The 17776-nt window shown below is 35.9% G+C and overlaps 1 protein-coding gene across 9 annotated transcripts in view; it reads right to left on the reverse strand.

Moving 5' to 3' along the window:
- The window catches only part of ARFIP1 (ARF interacting protein 1), a 45213-nt gene that overhangs the window by 13486 nt on the left and 13951 nt on the right, over window positions 1–17776 (reverse strand). For 5 of the 9 annotated variants that reach the window (XM_075500456.1, XM_075500449.1, XM_075500458.1 and 2 more), the window contains 4 exons: window positions 12030–12144; window positions 9179–9274; window positions 7607–7716; window positions 2389–2610 (listed from right to left, as the gene is read on the reverse strand). In XM_075500456.1, coding sequence (XP_075356571.1) covers window positions 2389–2610; window positions 7607–7716; window positions 9179–9274; window positions 12030–12144 — 543 coding nt within the window. The remainder of the gene's footprint in view (window positions 1–2388; window positions 2611–7606; window positions 7717–9178; window positions 9275–12029; window positions 12145–17776) is intronic. The other 4 variants (XM_075500453.1, XM_075500451.1, XM_075500452.1 and 1 more) reach the window with 4 other exon arrangements.

Here is a 17776-nt window from a genome sequence, read left to right on the forward strand (position 1 = left end):
GCTAAGCCCTCTAAACACCACTAAAGATCTGTTGCCTTTGCTTTGCAAAGCTGCCTGGGTGGCAAAAGCAGTCAGCCAAATCACGACAGATCTTGCTGAAATAAAAAAATAGCCTTTTCCAGCTGGCTTTGCTCTAACATTGCCAGCTACACAGCAACACAAGAGCTAGCACAGGGAAGAAGTAGGAGCATACAGGCAGGGACAACAGCAGTAGGACTGCCCCTTTCAGCAGTGTTTAGTCCCATCTCTTTTCCCTCCTGCAGGCAAGACGGCAATTAGTTTTCCAGCTGGTCCTCTGACCCAGATCATCACAGACCCAAATGAGCATCACTGCCAGTTCAATGGAGGGGGGTAAGAAGGATGGGACTGCGGTGGCCTACAGTACTAAGAAACATGCTAGCCACTAAAACTGTCCTTCTACTGGTTTGTACAGTTTCATATAAAAACTTTTGAGTTTTGTCCATGACCTCTGTGGATACCTCTTATGAAACAGACAGGAAATCCTTTCTGTATCAAGAGTTTACACTCAGTTCATACTCTATGCACAGGTCAATTAAAATTGGAATTCATCTGTCTATATAATTAGAGGCACATGAGCTTGGAACCAGGAATTATCTTTGTATCCAAAAGAGAAACAGCAGAACATTCACATTAATAAATACCTCTGCAGATACCACATTGAGATCTCATTTTGTTATCATGTATGAAATAAAAAATATTACCTTAAGAAGTGGTGTGGGGTTTGTTTTAGGTTTTTTTGGGTGTTTTTTTTTTTTAAACTTATATACTGTTATCACATTAAACATTAAAGACTAACTGTTCAGAAATTTTACTTCTAACTTGCACAAGTTTTAGAGGCAACAATGCTATCCAAACATCCAAGAAGAATAGGCCAGGCTACAGATGGCAATACAGTACAGATTAAACAAAGGGGAAACACAAAGAGGAAAGAGACAAACATCAGGCAAGTCTCCAAGAGGCAAAGGTTAGATAACTTTTATTACAGCAGCAGAAACCTTTATTTGATTTTCATCAACAGCCCCATTCAATAATCTACACAAGAGAAGAATGACTGAAACAAATTCCAAGACCAGTACAAGGTGCCGAAAGAACCTGGAAGAACAGTATTCCCTTTAGAAGTTACAAGCTATTCACGGAGAAAAACCCAAAATATTCATTGAACAAGAGCATGATGCCAGACTTAATCCAAGTTTCAGAAGAAACATCCAACTTCAGCACATACTTCATAACAATCACTAAGTTCTGCCACAAACCACATGTCCACATTTGCGTCAAGAGTAAACTGGTTATTAAGAACTTCTTCTTTTAGGAGATTATTTAATTTCTTAGCTGCTAGAAGTGCTCTACTTCCACAGATTTTCATCTGTCAGACTGTAATATTAAAAAATTCCTGTACTCCAGTGCAGGAGTCTCAAGTTTCTTCAGCTAGCTATCAGTTAAGGTTCCTCTGTGCAAGCATGAACTCCACCTCCTCCCTTAAAACTCAATGGGAATAGACAACCATGAAAAGGGAAAAAACAAAGAGACAGAGGCCTTAAGTTTAATAATCACAAAGATAATTTGGGCTGTTTCAGCAGCTATGTTTTAGGGAATCATTAAGCCCCTTCATACTGGTTTTCCAAAGGATCAGTAGCAGTATCAGATTGCTTTAACTTTGGAAGTACAGAACAATCAATGTAGAAGCAAGCCAGCTACTACGTTTTGTATGCAACATCTACCTTCTCTGTCTTTACAGCAGACAGTTTTATTATTGGCAACAAAAAGTGCCAGTGTTACATAAACTTCTAAATCAAAGAATCATAACAATCCGAATGCAGATATCTAAAGATTGCCCCTCTTGCTCAGAAACTCCAAACAACGTTAAGAATACAGATTAGTCCTATTAGTAGCAAAATTCTGATTAAAAACGGACTTTGAGATTAAATCTCAATGCTTAAATATGATACGGAAAAATAATTTGCTGTGCACAAGTGAAGTAATGTGCCCTATTCTACTTACTCCCAGGCATATTCCCCAAAGACATCCTGTAATTGAAGTGACGTAACACTCTGGAACAATTTGCTGATATTTCATTAGAAGCAAAATTAATAGTAAAATGCATTTTCTATACAAAGGAAAGTTGTCAGTTCTTGAGTCCAACCATCAACTAAAGGCAAACATTTAAGAAACAATAAAGAACTACAATAATTTCAATAATTTCCTATAGTTTTAAGTGAATTACATAAGATTGTAACACAGAGAGCATGTAATATATTGTTAACTACAATGTTTAGAAAAATAGCTGCTAACTACTATATACCCTGCACAAGTCAATTAGGCTTATCTTCATCTCTGCCATTTTATTTTTTAACACTATAAAAGTCTTACATGAAGTTCCAATGATTTCAAACTCAGGTCAGCAAATGCATCTCCAAGTTGCCTTTGGGTATGTACCATCTGGAAGAGTTGTGTGGACAGTGTCTGTGCCAGTCTCAAGATATTTTCATATTTTTTTTTGTTATCTCTCAATATATCTATTTGAGCTTCTAGTTCCAGATCTACTGTTCTTGAGCCCCGACCTAATTTTTCAGAGATGATCTGACGTGTACACTGGGGAAAAAAAAAATTTAAATTATAAAGAATCAAGTATATTCAAGACAACACAGCATACACCCATTTTCAGCTTCAAGGGATGTATAATTACACACAATTCTTTCACAATCATCCCTCCCAATATAAGTTTGCACAACAAACTGAAAAACCAACACACTCTTTAGAAGTTTATCAGGACTCAGCAAGAACAGTTGGACAAGTCTCAACTTCTACTAAGATGAATATTCAAGTTAGCAAATCAAGAGCATAACTAATTGTTTCTCAAGTAAAAGAACACTTATCTCTTTAGGTTTGGTGAATCTCATTAAGTTAAAAGAAGCAATTTAGCCCACTGCATTAAAGTCAGTTAATGGGAATATTACTAGTTCTGCATAAAAATATCTAGCTAATGATCTTTTGGGCTTTGTCTACCGACCATCCAATTCCAGATCATAGAATGCTTTGGGTTGGAAGGGACCTTTACAGGTCATTTAGTCTAACCCCCCTGCAAGAGCAGGGACATCTTTAACTAGATCAGGTTGCTCAGAGCCCCATCCAACCTGACCTTGAATGTTTCCAGGGATGGGGCCTCCATTACTTCTCTGGGCAACCTGTTCCAGTGCTTCACACTGGAATCATCTATGTTCTATTTTCAAAAAAATAACATTTTTGGAGGGGAGGTAAGGAGGTGGTGGTTTTCAGCATGTTTGTTTAAAGTTGAGTGGGAAACTGAGAACTCCTATTGAGAAATATGTAAAACTACTAAAATGAGAAACATTTCTCATTATTTACACATCTATAAAATGGAGTCGATTGTCTCAGAAAGACTTACTATTTCTTTTCTGTCACAAGTCAAATTCTTAACAGATTTGCAGTTCATTAACACAGTGAGCAGAAAACGTGCCCTTATAAGGCTGTAGACACTTTCACCCAGCCAATGGCTGTGACAGCTCAGGCTGCTACCACATTCCACTTATCTGTGACACCTTCTCTGCCAGAGATTTGAGCCCAAGTTGGCAGTGAGCCTCCCAAGATACACATTGGGTTTCCCTTGACTGAGACACAGGAGAAGCCATTTGCAAAGCCGATGTGTAGCAAAGCCATACAATTTCTCTATGGAAAGCAGGAATTATTTACTGTTTTAGCAAGTTACTTGAAGTTAATCTGTGGTCCCAAGAGGTGAAGAGATAACCAAGTTACACATATGAAGAATTACTGCTAGAAACAGAATTACAAGGAAACTAAGTTAGTAGTCAAGGCCACAACTACTCTGAAGGGACTTAACCTACGTGCAAAGCTGCTATTTTGTTAGGTGAAATAATGCCCAAGCCTATCTTATATCACATTCCCCAAATACATTACAGCACTTCGTTTCCCAGGGTTCCAAATTCAAGGATTTTAGTTTAATCCAGTCTTTACTTATGTCCAAAGGAGATACACATTTAACCTGCTAGAATTTTTATGTCCTTTCTAAATTTAATAGACAAACACGGGAAAGACTCAAGAATGATCAAGCAGAACGAGCTGGTCGTAACTCATAAACTTTAGATTGGAAGGTACAGACTATTTGGGCTACTTCATTAGATTCAACCAATTAACAAGAAAGAGCACAGCTTATCTAGGAGACATTTGTCTGTCAAGAATCAGAAATTTGGGAGAGCATAACAAATCATATCAACACAGAATACAACTTTACTACCAAAGTCTGCAACAGAAATTGCAAAATACAGCTTAGCAATGAGTGTGGCCAGAGCATAAATAAGGAACTATGGAATTGATGGACAAATTTTGGCTATTTTCCAAAAAAGCTGACACACACTGCCTCCCACCCCATAATGCAAGAGAAAAAATCTGAATCATGTAAGGCAAAATTTTTGGAAGCAAGAATAGATTATGAAGGAAGGAATTATTTTCAACCAAGAAGTATTTGCTTCAGAAGTTACAGCAAAACACCTAAAAAACCCCAGCAGTGACAAGTTAAGAAAAACTAGTAATTGGGAAGACAAACTGCATGCTTCGTTAAACTGAGATGTAGCTAAAGTTGAACACTGGGACGGAACAAGAATAATTGAGAAGGATGCGCCTATATATTTTGATTTACTCTGGTTCTAAGCAGACTAGTACAGACACACAAGTTGCTATATATTCTCACTACCAAACGGAGCAAATTCCACACATTAATTCCATTTTGCTTTGTTCTAAAAGTCCATCTATAAAGAACACTGTCCTGAATAAGGCCACACTCCTCAAAAAGTTGTCCCACAAGGCAAAGTTTAAAAACAACTCTCTCAAAGAAAAAAACCCCCACCAAAATACATTTAAGAGAAATATATTTTAAATCGCGTATGTTAAAAGATGAACAGCACATTACCAGACATGCCTCAGAAATAAATGTTCCACTAGTAGCCTAGTATTAAAGAGAGGCTTGTAAAACAGGTATATTGTTTTTTTCCCCTCAAAGTTTAAGAAGTTGTATGAAAAACAAAAAAAGATAAACTTTTTATTAGAACTGCTGAAAGTCAAGAAGAGTCATGACTTTCTTGTGCCTGTATCTTTTTGCTAAACTGAACATGCCTTTCTCATCCAAGAGGGAGGCAGGGGAAGGGGAAAGAACAGAAAAAGCTCTTGCCACTAGATTATGGAAAGAAGGCCAATTTCTTTTGACACTAACTCATGATTACTAGGGAGCATAAGATTGGAGAGAGTGAAGAGGGACAGTGGTTGCAAAGGCAACAGAACAGTCTTATCAAGTTATAAATTACAGGAAAAAGTTAAATACAGTCTACGAAAATTCATGGTTAGGCTAGACAGAAAAGCAGCTTTAACCTCCTGTGGTTTTCAGCTGGAAACAGTTTCTTAAAACAGAAATAAAAGCAGGAAATAACAAAAGCAATTGTGTCTCACTCACAGAAATGCATACAGGACAAAAACCAAGGTACTCAACATATATGAAGGCATAATTAACCATCTCTTCACAGATGGTTAAGACTTCTGAAGATATCCAGTAATTTAGATTTCACAACTCCTGGTACAGACACCATGACAGAGGAACTACTCACGTCAGATTCCTAAAGAACTTCCTAACAGCAAGTTTCACCAGTAACTCCACTTGCAGATTAATGTCTGGTACATTGAATAGCACGGCTTTCAGCTCAGAGGGGTTCAACTGCTGACTTCCCTCCACTAACCATTTACTCCTGCCCTTTATTTCTGCATCTTCTAACCTATGATCAGTTAGTTATTACAAGACGAGGAAGAGACTTCTTCCCACGACCTTCCTAATGGGAACCAAAGCAAGCCAGTATATCCACAAACTGAAATACTGTCCTTAATCAAATTAAATATGCTTTTTGTATGTAGCCTACATATAAGGTGTTTTCAAATGTATGGCATCTCCAGGACATTTGCATAATGCTCCCTCAGCTCAGAATGAATTCATAAGCTCTCTCTGAACAATCTCATCCCTCCAAAAAAGCCATACAAGAAGTCAGTATGGGACTCTACAAAGATCATAACTGACCTATGTCCTTAGGCTTATTTGGGAAACAACTTCAAGATTATGGATTTCAAGAAAACATATTCATTTATTTTTCTGAAAGTGCTACTCTGTTTGCTACACCATAACCGGTGGGATTCTGGATTTCAGGAAGGGGGAGGTTTAAGCCAAGAAAGAAATCTAAAAATTCAGACTTTGCAAAGACTACTGCCAAGAAATAATGTTCTAAACAAGGATCTGAGACCACTCTTCCCAGCATTTTTTACTAGTCCTCTGGCTATTGCTTCATGTAAGTGGGTTTGCAATTGAGACATGGGGATTTTTTTGGTTTTGTTTTCTAAATCAAGGCACCAAAAAGAAAGAGTAAGGTCAAGTCCTCTCCTATTTAGTTGTGGTATATCAGATTCAATCTCAATTCAATCACTGTTTCTTAAACAGAGAACTTTAAAGAATGGCTTCAGCTGAATAGCACGTATTCTGATTGGACCACAGCACGCTCCAGGAGTAGCTGACAGACTTCTGCAGTTGCTACAAAATTTAGATTACAAGAAAAGTAGAAATTCTAAAAGCCATTTAATTAGACAAAAAAAGATGCAAACTTCTGATTCTAACACAAAGAACAGCATTTACTAGTGGGTAGAATGTCTCCATCCTTGCTTCCCATCCTCTGGGGAGGAAGTCATTATCTGGACTTAAGAACACTGGAGGGCTTCAGACTTGTGTTTTTTTCCAGAGATTCTTCATTTCTTCATGGTTTGATGTAGATCCCACCGATGCACAACCACCCACCTGTCCACACCTCTGTCATTTAATTGGCGGGCACAACAAAAAGCTACTTTTCAAAACTGGTCTTTGTTTAAAACTCCTGACAGTAATGTATTCCCTGACAATTGTTCCTTACCTTATGGCTTTTTAATGAGAGCCACTTTTGGCAAACCTGTGTGCTTTAAACACCTTTTCTTTATTCTTTTATTATTATTTTAATTTCATCAAATCCCAGTTGATCTCAAAGAAGCACCATATAAAAGTAAAACACACATGAATCAAAGCAAAAATTCACTAAGAAAAACCAATCAGCCAGGACAGAACAAAACCATCAGAATAGCGATTAACAAGTATGGAACTTGTAGATGGGCCTGACTTACTCCCATCAGCTAAAATTTTATTGTATCAGCAATCAACTCAAAGATAGCAAAAAGATTTAATTACAAATATTAGTGCTGAAATCTGTACATTCTGTATGTTGAAGGGGACATTAGAAATGGAACATTCTTTACCTTGTTAAATCAATAATACCTATGAAAGATTTTCCACTTAAAACCAGGAATGTAAAGAGGCTTACAAAGAATGCTACACTTGGAAGAAAACTAAGCCTTCCCTGTGCATTCTTGCTTATGCTCACTGCAACAACAGATTACTTTCATAGAGTAGTACAATACTTTGAAAGCTTTAGCCCAATCTAGTAGCAAACTCCTTTCCAGAATACATACATACACACACAAATATATGTCTGCATACCTTGTAAGTGTTTAGGCTCCACTTTCTCACCAATTCCAATTTCTCCATTGCTGGATTCTTTACTTCATCTGCTAACACAACAGGTCCACTCTTCTGCTGAGCTCTGCCCCCTACGTCAGACACAAAGCAAGTCTTCAAGGCTTTGGGTTTTGTTGTTTTAAAGGATTAATAGCAGGTATGGAAGATTTGTGCAATTGCACATGCAAAAGCAGAGCAAGGTGACAGTAAGAACTTTAGACGAATATGCAGATTTTCAAAATCAATTCCAGAAAAAAAGAATTATTTTAAAACTGATTTAAAGTGTGTATATATATATATATCAGTATTTCGTGTAGTAATAGGCTGAATAAAGCTTACCTGAATGCACGGAGTTTTACTAACCAACCTTAAAACAGCTCTTGAGACATGTTTATTACTTAATCTATATTTTAAAATTCCAACAGTTGAACACCCTCCCTCTTGGATTTAGCCAACCTAAAAGTCTGTTTACAACCTGCAGACCATTAAATGAAAATTATCAGCATATAAAAACTGTTGTCACAGAGTACAACTAATACATTTCAAAACAGTTTTTATCTTTTCCAATGAATGTCATCCTTTCCAGAAGATGTGTTCAGCCAATATTTATTTCAGCTTTATTAGCTCATTGTATTAGGAATAATTAATTCTACAAACCACCAATATAAAAACAGCAACAAAGAAAAGATTTAAAGCAACAAATTAAAATATCTGGGGCTAATCACCACACATTAATGGCCAATATTTAGCATTTTCAAGCTAGTATGGGATATCACGTGGATTCTAAGTTTTAATTTTGCAAAAATATTTCGTAGTGTCCAAAATCGTAAGAATTGCAAAGCACTACCACTTTTTAAGCAACATTTTTATTTATTCATGTACAATTTTGACTACTCCTGCCTCTAATCCCTACTGCTACTTACAGTCACCTTAGCCTTGACAGGTTATTTATGTAAATATGAGTGTGGAATAAAGTCTATACAGATGCCTCAAGATACTCCTTTAGCATCAAGCTCTACTCTGTTCTTTAAGTCTTCAAAATGCTGTGCAAACATTAAGTAATTAATCCTCTCAACACCCTTATGAGGTAACTGAATAGGTTTTCTCCTTTTATATAGGAGGAAACAGACAAAGATGTTAAGTAATTTGCCCATAGGCACAAAATGAGTCAAGTGGCAAAGCCTAGTTTGGGTGTTGTGAATTCCTAATGGCCACCTCATACTCTATTCTACTGGAATATGTGATCATTTTGGCAAAAGCCACCAAAAGTTTCAGCTTTAACCTAAATAAAAGATTTTGGTTACTCCCATTTTAGCTACTGTTTGTTATTATTAACATTTGGTAATTATTTTTTAAATTGTATAGAGCAAAAAGCAGCATACAGAAAGGAAAGCAGAGGTTACTTTGTGAACTGTTAAAAGCCAGAAATGAGAGCTACCAAAAAATCCCAGAAGTTATATTTCCAACCAACAGTGAATCAAATTATTAGAGACATGGAAGAGTTAGTACAGTGTCAGCAGAGACAAGGGCGTTATCCATTCAGTGCTATGATACCTGTGGGAATAATTAAATCACAACCTTGTCCAGCCAGTCTGCTAGCTGCTGCACTGCTAGGAGATATAACAGATGATTTGGGTGATGCTGAGGAGCCTGAAAAGGGGACATATTTAACCATGAAAATCCATCATCTTCCCTTAGAAGGCAATGTGCACTTTTACAGAGATTGGTTTTTTTTAAAAAAAAAAAAAACAACAAACCAAAACTAAGAAACATTTGCTTCAGCAACACACTAAATAGAAGGATTCACAGAAAAGTTGCTGGAATTTCTGATGGAAATGCTTTTTAAGAGGTGCAGCTGTTCATGTGAACTACTCCAAGTTTTCATGATTTAATCTTCTTCTCTAGGTCACGACGCCAAACTTTTGGGTTTTTTTTTTTTTGTAAGAGTAATCAAAATACAACTGACAGCTTCATCAGTAAAGTATATACTATCAACAGAAAATCCCATGAAAGACTATTGTATAAAGCTTCCACAGCTGAAACCTCCTTTTTCAGGTCTAGGTAGACCTTCACACTGCACTGTCACTGAATGGTACTCACAGCATTAAGGGGTGAAGTAAACTCTGAAATCTGTGCCAATTTCAGATATACTTGATTAACATCTGCTTATAAGTCTGTGTAAACACACAGCAATAAGCTATCCTGAAAATCGTATGAGCCATTAAGCTGTTAAGGTGTGTAATCTCCTTCCCAAAAGAAACATTTTACAGCACTTGCTTATTCTCTTTAAAAAAAAAAAACCAAACCCAACTTTAAATAACCTGCTCCATGTGTGTTCTCTAAACTGGGTTAGGATTATACTTTTCAGAGTTTTGCAACTCCTTTATATCACTTAAATGTAAAGTGGCATTCTTATGAAGTTTTCAGGATTTAAAAACCAAACAAATTAGCTTTTTCTCTGTAGTGATGCATAATCATCATATTGGGGGGAAGCTTTTATTGCTTTTGCTGAGAAATTCTGAGATACTTCAGGGCTGACAGTGTGCTAGAGGAAATCAAATCTAAACTTCAGTTTCAACAACATTTAATTATCAGTAACACCAAAAATATCACTCCCAAGTAACTGAATCAACAATCAGCTTTTGCCTTTTAAACATACTATAGAGCACTACTAACATGGGGTACAATTAATCCAATGATTTGGATCCAATTGCACAGAAAAGATAAGATTGAAAGGTAGCTCACTTGCTGTGTCCTTCCGTAGCAACACATTGCATAAGAGCTGCAACTGGATTCATCCAGGCATAAAAGTTTGACTGCAAGATCCTGCTAAAGGCCTAAAGACTGAATCACTGCAGCAAGCGAGCTAAGACAAGCAGTTTAAAAAATCCTTATCATTTGACAGAGTATAAATGCAGCCTTGCGCATGCTTCATCATTCAACATCCCCCAAATCCTAAAAGCCCTTCCCCTCCAGTATTGTCTACTTTCAGTGTCCTTATTAGGGCTTCATTTTTGAATGCAAACAGAAAATAGAATTTTCAGAAATAAGCCAATCATTCTACTTTTGTCCATAGTTTCCTAAGAAGCCTTAGTTTCTGCCACTTCTCTCTCTCTCTGATTTGGTTAGAGCATTAGGAAAAATCTGAAGAAAATATCCTTGGAGGAAAACTGTGATATCTAAAGTGTTAAAAATTACATGTCCAAAGCTCATAATTTGTGTACGTAACTTACTGCAGAACATTTGGATTTCAAACATATTAGTGTAGCTTGAAACACATCTTAGACACTTTTTCCCTTACAGGCTAATGCACTTAACAGCTGCAACAGTTATCCTGCTAATAGAATACAAAAAGGCAAGAATGGTGAGTGGTTTGCCATCTGCCCAGTTTTTAGCTAGATATTTTGCTACTTTCAAAGACTTAAAGAAACCACAGCATTCACTTCGTAATATATGTAAAGTACACCATGTAAATCACTGTTTTCATAAACACAACATTTTACCAAACAGGAAATGAAGCAAAATGTAAATTAAATCTATAACTACAAAGAGACATATTTTCACAGCTGCTCATTTGAGATCATTTTAAACCTTTCAAATTCAGAAATTGTCGAAGCTATAATTCATTAAAAGATCACTTGCACATACTATATCGTGGCACTCTATTGTTTTTAGACAGATGGGAAACACTGACACTACTGGCTTGTTTATCACTTTGTATTTCTCATTGTTTAATACTAGCTTAGATTATCTAAAACATACATTAATACTTGCATAGTGAATTAAATATTAACTAAAATCCTTCTGCTATAAACAACCGCAACCCTGTGCTGAGAAAATATGAGAACAGACACTTTTTCATTAGGTAGTACCTGGAAAAAGAGACCCAAAGCATTATGACTCCTGACAATAATAAATTAAAGTAATATATGCACTATAACAAAAAAGGAGAGACAAGTCTCAGGGGCAACAAAGAAGAATTCCACTCATTAATCTGCTCCAGGTAAGTGAACTGTCTGTCAAGAAATAAATAACTCTCCAGTTATGTTTCAAATCAGAACAATACCTGCAACACTTAAAGAAAATTTCAATGCAAGGTAATAGTAAAATTCTTCAGTCTGACACCATTTCAAGGTGCTCAAGGACTTCCCTTCCTGTAAATGCAGACCAATTTAACACTAAGTAGTTTCCACTGGTCCCTTGACAGATATTACAAGTGTAGCATATATTCTCTATTTTAACAACCCAGCTACCAGAGAAGATAAAAATGTTGTCACTAATGCACATCTCAACGTGTACATTTACACCAAAATGCTCAAAGCAGCTACAGAACACTGCATTCCTGACCATATGAAAATATGCCTAAAGATTTTAAATTGAGAAATAAAGACAAAAAAGCAGTTACCTTTACCTGGAAATGGTCCCGCCTCAACGACTCCCTCTTTGGTGCTGTCAAAGCCATGAGATGTTATTTTGGTTTCAGAAAGTCCAAGTCCAACTGGTAACGAATGTTTCAAGTCCTTTGAAATATTTGAATAAAAATGCAAAGTTAATGTTTAAAAAAAAGATAAAAGTGACTCAAAAGTATTATAATGCAATTTCAGCCACTCTCAGACAGGCAATTCTGCCTTTAGCCTGGATTGTCTTCGCTGGTGTCAACAGCATTCTACTGCGATGCACAAATAAAACATCAATGAATGCGAAACTCCAATTTATTCTACTTATTGTAGAATAAGTATGAATAAGTGTAGAATTATAGAATATAAGTGTAGAATTTTTTTATATATATTGATGAACAACTAGAATGCCATCTCTTAGAGCAGCAGTTACCAAGATTGTATCCCACAACATTATGTTATGTGGCTTGAAGCTGGTCCAAACAACCATATCGGTTTAATAATGTTTCCAGTTAAAAACTGACAGGGGTACAGAATGATCGAAGACTAAGAGCAGACAACATTTTACAAACCAAAAATGTGGAAGCAACCATCATAATGTTAAAGATAAAAAAAAAAATTATTTCACTCTCAGCAAGAAATAGCTTTAACATTCACAGCATCCTTAATTTCTACAAATAGCACATGAAATCTCTTTAATATTTGACATAGGAGAAACAGCCAGAAAAGCATTACTTCAACAACTTCCTTCTGAGCACTTACTCTACATCACAAGTGCTCACAGCACAAAGTTGCCATTTAATTGTTTGCTTTTGAAACACATTGATTTAAAATTGCCTGGAATCACTTTTAACTTTTGAGAGCTAGATGAACTACTACAACCAACTTTCAGGCAACTGAAGTCTTCATAGAAACCCAATGCAGGCCTATTACTGAACTATTAATTCATATACCATAATTCACATACCATCCTACTGCCCATTTTTGCTATCTTGCCCACCTCTACAAAGAGCTCCCAGAGGTTTCCTGGACTATATTTCCAGCCATCTGACTGAAGTTTAAGCCTCTGGTGTTATGGAATATATTTAGTGCTTTAAAAAATGTTCAGGTATTCAAAGCAATTTAAAACCACTAATTTGTAAAAGTAAAAAGTGAGCGAAAAGCTACTCAAAGTGAAAGCAAAAAGGTGAAATACACTTGCAAAAAATTAAGCATCAAGAAATTGGAGAACTGGCAGTTTCTGGAGTCAGGAACTCTTTTGCATCCCCTCTGCTTCCATACAGAGGCAAAAAAGATGAAAAAGTATAGAGGAGCAATAGTGAAATTTGCAGAGAAAAACTATACATAGCTTTAAGATGTCAGTGCCTGGGCACGTGCAGTAACTATTTATGATACATGCAATGCTCCTAATTACACAGAAAACGCAACCTTTAAAATGCAATCTATGTTTGACATATTACTGTAGTCACTCAATCCACAAACCAGAAGCAAGCTAGTGCATAAGAATGATACTGCCTAGAGGCTCAGAATGTCAAGAAGTGGCTTTGGATCACGTCCCCACAGATTTAGTTAGTTGTCTTTAGCTTACGACAAACTCCTGGGAAGAAGAACAAAGGAAGAGCTACAAACATATGAATTCCAGCAGAATAGAAGTCTTGTTGACATCGAAAACCCAGGATGTTATTGCAATCAGAGTAACCAATTCCTATAGCCACACTTTCACTCACACGAACTGGCTATTTAATAACCGATTATGCTATATTTGTGTATCTGAAGCATTATAAAAAAAGGAAAAATAAACAGCATGAACAACAAATAGTAGTCACATGCAGAACCTGATCTCACAAATTAAGCATATCACAACATTGGATACATACTGTTTTCAGTCTTCACAACTGACTTAACACTGGTGCTTCCATTTAAGTACTCGCAGTTGGTGGTATGCTGGAAAGCCTTTGCTTCAACTTAGTTTAGCTAATAGACAGAGTCCATTTAACTCAAAATGTAGCAAGTCACTAGGAGCTGAAAAAGCAGAGAGACTTGAAAAAGGATAACCAGATTGCAGAGGAGAAGATGCACTGATTTAACAAAAAGGACATGGCATCAATTTTTTTTTTCCTGAAGGCACCTTGGCACGTTGTATAGTTTTCAGAAATATCTAAATCTGTAGCCAAAGAAACGTAGACAGCTAACCTGCTTAAGCATGTTCGCAATAGGAATCTAAGCAATCATCTGTATTTAAGGTTAAAATGCAGAACATCTGCTTTGTAAAGACAGAAGTTTATATCTAAACTTAAGCAATTGTACTACTACTGTACATTCAACTTAATTCTAATTAGAAGCCAAACATAGGCTGAACAAACTACAGAGTTAAATAAATCAGAATATTACAATACATCCTTCTCTTAAATACAAACCTGATATTTGGATCATGAAAATTATTAAGATCTACAATTGTGTATATATACACATCAGGGTTTTTTACATAAATATATATATACATATGTATGTATATGTACACAAACACATATTTGTTCAAAGAGTTCTACACTTTTTTCATTGGCAAAAAGGCAAAGTTCAGTGTAAAGAACTGCATTCAAATCTGTTTTAAACACCTATATTAACCAGTTGAAATATACCCTGCTGAAGAAAGATATCCTTGCATCTGAATTTAAAAGAAAGATTTACCATTTGTTGATTTATACATGACCAGAATTGTCATCAAAAAGTCGGTGATCATCAATACACTACCTTTTTGTTGTTTATAAACATGCAAGTTACTGTTCAGTGGAGACATGCTTCTGCATGTAAACTTCAATTTTTAACATGTCATTCTTGCAACTGATAGTGCTTGCTTTTTTTTCCCCCCACAAATGTAGATAAACAAAAAAAGCTACCTGAAAATCTGTAATCATTCTGACAAAGCAATTTATCCCTTCAATAATTTACAAAGAAGGATAATTTAGAAACAGCCTTAGAATAAGAAAAGACATGCAACAAAACTTCACATTTAAGAGAAGGCATAAGGGTACTTAAGGAGAGTTTAGAGGGGTAAGAAGGCAATGTAAATAGCTTTCTTTTTTGTTCCCACCAAATGTAGGTTTGCTGTTACAATGTGGGAAGCGAGGACAGATTCCCCTACTACAAGGTGATTATACTTTGACTACGTTTTGCTCTTCTAGCTAAGAGAAAGGTTTTGACGATCAGAAGATCTGCTTTCAAACTCTAAGTGATTTCCCCCCTTCTTTGTACAAGGGAAATCAAGTCTTTAGAATGCATCAAAATTTGTTGATACGTTTCAAAACCACAAATCTGTTAAGGGATCACGACCACAAAAAACCAAACTTCATTCATAATTTTCAGTTGTATGAGGCTGAAAACCATTGCAGGTTTATGCAATTATCATCTAGGAGAAGTATTTTAGTATTGTAACTTCACTGAGACCCAGAGCTAGAGGTATAAAAACCCTAAACTCAGAAGATTCCCAAGAAGTCAAAAGGCTGGATTACCTATCCCATTCTTAGCCATTTAGCATGCTAAAGGCTCAAAGAAACAAAAGCATGAAATACAGGTACACAGAACAGCTGCACTAGCTTAATTTGGTCTAGTCAAGGCAGTGCAAACCTATATTGTATAGAGCATTTAAACCACTTTAACCCTTTGTTAAAATCCCATTTTAATTAGTTCAAATCAGCATATTAAACTAAACATATTTTAATAAGGTTAGCCTTATTTATGCAACTAACAAAGATATTAATCGGTTTATTATACAGATCATCTAGAAGAACCAGTACGAATTTTTGACATATTAGTCCTGTCGAGACAGCAGACACAGCAAAGAAGTCACTCAGAATTCATGTTCATGAAGGAATGTTGGCTGAATTACAAGGCTATTTCCAAAAAGATACTTCCTATCCATGCTCTCCATAATAATCTAAAATGAAGAGGGGAAAGATACCAAACTGTACTGTTTCTCCACCAGCAGAAACTACCTTAGCAGAAACTTACTAGAGGCCCACTTACTTAGTCGAGGTCTGCTTACTTAGTCAAGACTAAGAGGCAAGCAAGCAAACGACATTGTATTAATTTCTTAGTTATGTCAGGCCATTATGAATGCATGACTAAGCATTATCTTTTGCTTAGTACCAATAGTAAGTTTAAAAGATATGGTTTGACTTGCCTTTACTACTATTAATAAAGGTATTTTTAAAACCCCACATCACTAGCTAGTTCAAGGAGTCCCTTAAAAGTGAAGTAACTAAACTGGCATCAATCATATGCTCATTTATGTTTTAATGATGCATGGCATTTTAAATAAAACTACGCAAGTTACCTTTAGGAAAAATTTGCAACACATGTCATTGTAAAGTTCACAGTTTAAAGTTTTAAAGATTACAAGTCCCACAAAACAAGATGTTATGTAGATAGACATAACATCTATCCAGTAAGATAACTGGCTCTAAACTTTAACTTCTTACCCTAATTCATGTGCAAGTGGAGCTCCTTGTACATATTCAGCATTTTCTTCTTCTCTTTGTGCTATTTTATCACTCAGCTCCTATTTTCCATGAATTAGGCCACTAGATCCTCACATCAATATAAATTCAAGCATAAAAATAAATGGGAGGAGAGCTGAAGGCTTTAATCTATGCTGAAGTGGCAAACAACATGGACTGACACATTTCTTCTATTCTCCCACACATTGCTCTTCACTCAGAAGACCCTTTCTATTACATCCCTTTTGACTTACCTAATGCCATACCACAATCCAGTTTTAAATTAGTTTCCCTTCTACTCTCATCATTAACATTCACATTTTTGGTTTTTAAGACTGTATGAAGCAGACCACTTGGCAACAAAAAGAAAGACTGGTCTTTTTTGTTTCATCTCCTAAAAACAGTTTTCTAGAACTGACACACAGAAATATATTTTAAATCAGTCTACATTAATTAAAATACAATTGCCCAAGGTAAAATCTAACTATGCCAGTCAACATCGCAAAACCTATGAGATGAACTCAGATGTTTCAGGTGGAATGTGAGTGACAAGGCTGGCATTTTTTCCAGAAGGCAAAAGACAAAAAAGAATTGACCTTATCTATTTGTGCAGTCTTGCAATAAAATTACAGAACAAGATACTGAACACATGCACTCAGATTCATCAGATCCCAGAGCTTATTTCGTAATTCTAATAAGATGAATCGAAGACTCACAACAAAGTTAATTTATCTTTTGCAGCCTAAAGTTTATTACTGTTATTACATGCATGTTTAATAATGGCTTTGTCCCCATAAGAGTACAAAGAGCCAGGAGAAGAGAGTCTACACTGAAAATGAAAGAAAACAACCGAAAATTTCAGAGACTCAGACTGACAAGAACTTCATATAGATTTTGTACAACAGTTTAAACATAACAAATAGCTTACAGCTGCCTGAATACCTTTACAGGCAGACCAAACAGTTTTTTGATTAATTTAATTTATTCCTATGCAGCTTTCACACTATATGGCATGTTATTGAATTAGGAATAATATACTTCCTCACTCCTTCCCACAGTCCTCAGCTCCCAATCCCCTCAGTAACATTAAAACACCACTATTCTAATCACGTAATTATAATAGCATGGGAGGAAAACCATGTTCTAGAAGTCAGGGATAAGTGAAATAAACCAGTGAAGAATAGAACCGGGAAGACTTTTTTTTTTTCTGAGTTGTCTTGTACAAAGTAGTAAGAAAAACATGTTTGATTAGGAAATGC

This window comes from Mycteria americana, chromosome 4 (assembly GCF_035582795.1).
Source record: "Mycteria americana isolate JAX WOST 10 ecotype Jacksonville Zoo and Gardens chromosome 4, USCA_MyAme_1.0, whole genome shotgun sequence".
Classification (NCBI taxonomy): domain Eukaryota; kingdom Metazoa; phylum Chordata; class Aves; order Ciconiiformes; family Ciconiidae; genus Mycteria; species Mycteria americana.